This window comes from Jaculus jaculus, chromosome 17 (assembly GCF_020740685.1).
Source record: "Jaculus jaculus isolate mJacJac1 chromosome 17, mJacJac1.mat.Y.cur, whole genome shotgun sequence".
NCBI lineage: Eukaryota > Metazoa > Chordata > Mammalia > Rodentia > Dipodidae > Jaculus > Jaculus jaculus.
This window is the reverse complement of record NC_059118.1, coordinates 18,264,681-18,270,680: the sequence shown is the minus strand read 5'-3', so window position 1 is coordinate 18,270,680 and position 6,000 is coordinate 18,264,681. Positions and strand designations below refer to the sequence as shown.

At 56.4% G+C, this 6,000-nt stretch overlaps 1 protein-coding gene across 1 annotated transcript; it reads left to right on the top strand.

The window, feature by feature from the left end:
* Nucleotides 1-860: 860 nt before the first annotated feature.
* LOC101600559 lies at nucleotides 861-4,520 on the top strand. Its single transcript, XM_004664258.2, has one exon. The coding sequence runs from the start codon at nucleotides 861-863 to the stop codon at nucleotides 4,518-4,520; it is 3,660 nt and encodes a 1,219-aa protein (XP_004664315.2).
* Nucleotides 4,521-6,000: the final 1,480 nt, after the last annotated feature.

Below are 6,000 nucleotides of genomic sequence, written 5' to 3'. Positions count from 1 at the left end.
TCTACCACATGTTCTGGATGTTTCTGCCCTGTTCTTGCCGCATACATAACTCTGTGCTCAGTCCTGCCACCGTCACGTCTCCTCCACTGTGAGATTGGCCCTGTACCTACGTGTCCCTTGCCATTCTCCATCTCGTAGTTGCCACTTGGCTAGCCCTGCGCCTAGTGATATGCCCTCACTATAGCCAGAATGAAGCTGACACAATGTGACAAGAGCTAGAACATTCTGACTTGAGGATTCTGAGCAGTGGCCCCACCCCCACCGCCTCCAGACCCATTCCTACGGGATACTGGTCCTGGGTTTCAGGGACATGTGGCTCTGGGGAGGGGGCTTTATGAGACATAGGCAGAGGAGAACCATCTGGAGCAGCAGAGACTGCCAAGGAGCTGCTGTCCCTGGAGCGGGAGTGGAAGCAGGGAACACGGCGGGCGGGGGGGGGGGCTGGGGAGAGAGCGTGGGCTTAAGCCTGGACCCTCTTTTGCCTCCTAGGATTAAGCGATGAAAAGCCTTGGCACCCACAGCGGGCCCAGTGCTAGGGCCTTCCTCAGAGTCTCCCTGTCTTCCTGTCTCAGCTTGACCTTACCTTGGTCCATTCTAGCGCACTGTTCTGAGGCTGGCATGGGCACCACGGTCTTTAGCTAGTATGTGGACATAAGGCTAGCCTAGAAATATCTAGCTTCACTGGGCCCCATAGATTATCTCCCAAGTTCCCCAAGGCATCCCTCCCCCACTCTTCCAGGGGTGGGGCCTGTTTTCCCACACTTTGTCACCCCCCCCACCAGGTCACTGGGGGTGGTGATTGTGTGGAGTTGCTATGGCAATGAAGTGTGGGCAGCTCACCTAGGGCATGGAGAAGGACTATGGAAGCCACCAAGGAGGTGGAGGGCCCTGATCCATCGGGCCTCCAAAGCCACCCCTTGCCTGGTAGCCAGCAGCTGAAGGGTGGCCTCAGAGGGCCCCAGGGGCCATGGACGAGCTCAAGACCCCTAAACTCAACGCCGGGGTTGCCACTGTCCACCGGGTCCATCAGCGATGGGGTCTGTGGCCTAACCTCGCAGTCCCACATTCTCCAGCCAATTCACCAAGTGTCCCAGGATCCTGCTCAAGTCAGCTTCCAGTGTAACCATGCGCAGGCCTCCCAGGATGCCCAGAGACTCACCTCTATGAACCCATCATTGAGCCACATCGTGGGAGGGCAACAGAATCTCACCATGGACAACAGGACGCCGGCTCCACCGACGTGCACGCACAATGACAGCACCAGTGACAACGTTCAGTATCCACTTGGCCTCCCTCGGCTTCAGGTACATATCGGGAGGGAGAGCAAGGCTCCAGCTAAAGTCCTAGTCGGCTGGGGAAAAGGACCCTGTGATAATGATCAGATGGCCGCCTTGGGCCCCAGAAAGAGTCGATGGCTACCCTGTTTCCTCTCAGGCAACAGCAGTACAGTTGAAGGTGAAAATCCTCTCCTGGTTCTGGCTCAGACCCCAGCACAAGATCAGGAGCAGGGCAAGTGCTCAGGTCAGGCTCCAGCTCCTGCCTCAACTACAGCTTCTCTACAGTCAATGGCTCCACCACCTCCAACTACGGCCACTACTCCAGCTCTCAGCACAACCCCAACATCTGCTGTAGTTGAATCTTACACTGGTATCCCTGACCACCGGACTGATACCACCTTAGGCATCAAAGGCTTGTCTCAAGACCTCAGGAGTTGTAGCAACCTACCACCCACCCTCTTGGAGCCTTCTCAAATGGTCTCATGCAGCCAGGACAAAGTGAATTTATCCCCTAGGAAGGAACCTCCCACCCCAGCACCTACTCCAGAAGAATTTCCAGCTTGTGCCCAGGAACATGAGGCTGCCAGAAGACAGGTGCCACATGAAGACTTAGCAAAGAGTCTCCTGTTCTGTAACTCCAAACCAGGTATCCCAGTACCAATTCCAGAGCCTCCGGGTGTCCCCCAAACCCAGAGAAGCAGTCAGAAAACTTGCAGCTCTCAGCTAGACAAGCAGCCCCCCAATGCTTGCAACAATAACAGCACCAATGTGCCACCGTCTGCCTATGAAACCTGCCACAAACAGCCCCCATTCAATTCTCCCAGGGAAGCCACACAGATCCCCTTTTCTAGTGCCCCAACCTGCCAGCACCAAGATGCTATGGAAGACCATGTGATGGTGTTTGATATGGCCACGGGCAACTCCAGGATGGGCCTACTGTGCCATGATCCTATGGGCTCACGGGCAGTGCTTGTGGGCCTCACACGCAACAACCCGTCCTCCCTTGTCCCTGAAAATACACCATCAGCCAGACCTCTGCCCAGGCCAATCCTTTCTCCTAACAGCACTCACTCCAACTTCTGGTCTACCACAGCCATGATGGCTAGCCCTGTACCTTCCAGCCTCTCATCTGGAAGCTACCCAGAGGTGGCCCTGGCCTCCAAGGAGGCGAAACATAACCTAACCTTACTGAATTCCCCTGGTACTCCTCCATCGTGGATGCCTGTCCAACTGGGTGAAAAGATACTGACCCATGTTCCTGATCCCAGCTGGTCCAAACCCGACGCTGAAAGAAATGAACCCAGCCGTACCATCTGGATGCTGCAGTCCTCCACAATGCAAGATGCTTCCATGGTCCAGCCCAAGAAGCTCCAGTGGGTAAAGTCAGACCTGATCCAGGTAGAGCCCGGATCTCTGCTACAGAAGGAAGCTGGCAGCCATAACCAGAAAGTGGTCATTGCTGCTCAGTCTGATCACTCTCAAGCTGAAGATTCTGAGCAAGTCTTCCTCACTGGTCAGACCTTCCTCAATGGGCAAAACCTCCTTTCTAGGAAGCTGCCTGTAGCTGAGCAGGGCTCCCTCTCTGGTCACCCACTCTCTACCACGCAGCTCCCCCTTGTTAATCTGCCTCCTGTGACGGGGAAGCCTCCTCTTTTCAGACAGCTTTCTCTCTCTAGGCAGGTACCCCTCACTGTGAAGTCTCCCATCACCAAAGAACCCCCCCTCTCAAGAGGGCCCCTCATCTCTGGAGAGCCTGGCCAGGCCTCTGTCCAGCAAAATGAGTCCTTGAGCCTGCCTGCTCATGTCGGGATACTGCGAGTGCCCCTGGCTCCCGAGGAGGCCTGTGTCTATGTGAACAGAGATGAGGCTGTCATCAATAATGCCCAGAGCTCCAGTGTACATCGCCTCCCAGCCTGCTGGCAACCGGGCAGCTCCCACAGGGGCCACGAGGAACAACTCCCTCTGATCACATTTACCGGTTGCAAGGAATTGCCTGTGACCATGGTGGGCGCTGAGCCCCACGGTGGCGGACATCCGTTCAAGCTGACAGCCGAGGACATCACACGCTCGTCCGTACTTGCACAGCTCAGCCTGCTCCGTGGGAATTGCTATGAGCTGGTATCCACCATGGATGCTCTACCAGTGCAGTCTCCGGTCATCTGCCACCACTCATCAGGGCCCTACCAGACCATGGCAGCTATAGTGATTGATACAGGCACAGGGTTCACCAAGTGCGGACTGGCTGGAGAGGACCATGTTCTCAGCGTGGTCCCCTCCCGAGTTCAGATGATCCGGCACTCCGCCCAGGGCCAGGCCCAGTACGTGGTGCCTGAAAACCAAGAGGGCTCCTACTCGGTCCTGAACCGAGGCGTGATTTCTGACTGGGATGCTCTGGAGGTCCTGTGGCAGCACCTGTTTTACTGCAGGCTGAGGGTGCAGCCCGAAGAGCTGGCTGTGCTCGTGGCTGACTCTCCCATCTCACCGCGTACCAACCGAGAAAAGGTGGCTGAGATCCTCTTCGAGCGTTTCCGCGTGCCGGCCATGCAGACGGTGCACCAGGCTCTGCTGACCCTCTACGCCTACGGGCGTACCACTGGGCTGGTGGTGGGAAGTGGCTACGGCACCTCCTATGTGGCACCCATCCTCACCGGGGACCTGGCTCCGCTTGGCACCTACCGGCTGGATGTGGCTGGTGTCGACCTCACCAACTACCTGGCTCGGCTGCTCCTGAAAGGCGGCTGCACGCCGCCCAGAGAAGGGCTGGTCCGCCAGATTAAAGAATCCTGCTGCTATGTGGCTATGGATATGGCTTCTGAGATGGCCCACAACCAGTCCCCGGATAGGGTAGACTTCATGCTCCCGGATAAGCAGGTTATCTCACTGGGGTCCGAACGCTTCCGCTGTCCTGAGGCTCTCTTCCAACCCAATCTGTTAGGTCTCAACCAGCCAGGCCTCCCGCAGCTGGCCCTGCTAAGCATCAGCGGGCTAGAGGCCAAGCAGCAGGAACAGCTGCTAGCCAACGTGGTGCTGGAAGGGGGCAGCACTCTGGTGAGTGGTTTCCCTGAGCGCTTGAGACAGGACCTGGGCCCTGGGGCCACTGTACTGGGTTCTCCCCACCGTGCGGTTGCTGCCTGGCTTGGGGGCTCTATCATGGCGAGCCGGGATTCCTTCCAGACCTTATGGCTCAGCCGCCGCGAATACGAGGAGGAGGGTCCGTGGGCTATCTACAAGTACCAACTGTGAGCACATAAAAGTTCTGGCTCTGTTTAACCACTGTTGCATGTTTCTGGCAGAGGTTGGTGTGGGGAAGGCAGAAGTCTAGGCATGGGGTAGAAATGGGGAGGGGGAACCCTGGTTCTCTTAAGAGGTACCTCACCTCCAATACCGTGGAAATCCATGGGCCCTGACAACATGCCCTTTCTGGAGAGCCCCCAAACCCCTTGGCTGCCATTGAATCCTAGTCTACCCTGACCTTTACTGCACCCCAAGGGCAACCATAGAAAATGGCTGCTGTGGGTTTTGCCCTGTTGCCCTGACGACAAGTGCAATTACCCTTGATTGCCAGCTAGTTGCCATGGTAATTTCAAACATAATGTAATAACCCACACAGCCTAGTGTGAGTCATGAGGTGGGGGATGGGAAGCAGCCCCTTCCCCTAGCTAAAGAAGATAGGCCTGCTCACTTGTCTTCCATCTTGGGCCCTCTTGTGAGGGGAGGACTAAGGCCAGCAACATGGACAGTAGCTGAGCAATCCCAGGAATGGCTGGGTCAATCGGGCCTTGGCCCCCAAGGGAGGGTTCCTGTAAGACTCCGCACTTCTTCAGGGAGCTGACCTAGCATCTGAACACTGGCTTGATATCTAGACGTGTTAGCAGGGGCTTCTGTTGGCCGGCCACAGTACTGAGGGCACGGGAGTGCTGCCTTCGGTACCACTTGGCTGGCATGGGTGCTAGTCTCTGGCCTGACGTTTGCTGCAACCCAAGGGCAACCACCGGCAACGAGCAGGAGTGACGAGGACTGTGAAGTCCCGGATGCCAGATGGGATGAAGCCGAGGGACAAGGCTCGGGCCTGCTCCGTAGGCTCTGCGCATGTCGAAGAGCATGTTCCTAGTTGTGCTGTCTGGCTTTGGTGGGAGCCAGGACTACAAACTTAGGGCCTCCTTCTCCTCTCTAACCTCCCCACCCAGGCAGCTCCTACATGCCGAGTGGCCAGAGTAAAGTCTAGGGCTCTCACAGATGCCACTAGGCAATGATAGGGCTAACCATCACTGTTTTTCATAGCAAACTCTGCCCTATGCTGAAAGGCCTCCTGCCATTCCTGTGGCCAGTGGGTATCTAGAAGCCATGTCCCCTGACCGGCTGGCTTTGTATACGGAAGACGAGAACAAAGCCCAGCCTATGGCGTCTAGGAGCTCAGAGGAGAGCATTCAGCTGCTCTTACTACCCCCTGCTCAGAAAGCAGCTGGAAGCTAAAAGCCAAAAAACATGGAAGTGGGTCCTGGCTGCCCATATTTCCCTGGCTGGAGGCTGAGGACGAGCCAGGCCTTCAGATTAACCTCCACAAATGACCAAGATTTGTTCACATAAGCAAGGGGCTGCTCTGGTAAAGGACTTGGAAACAGACAATGATGTACAGTCATCACAGACCCCTGGGCATGATTCAGCCCCCCTGTTTCTCACAGCCTGATTCAGCCTCAATAATCCTGAGCCTGTGTCAGGCAAG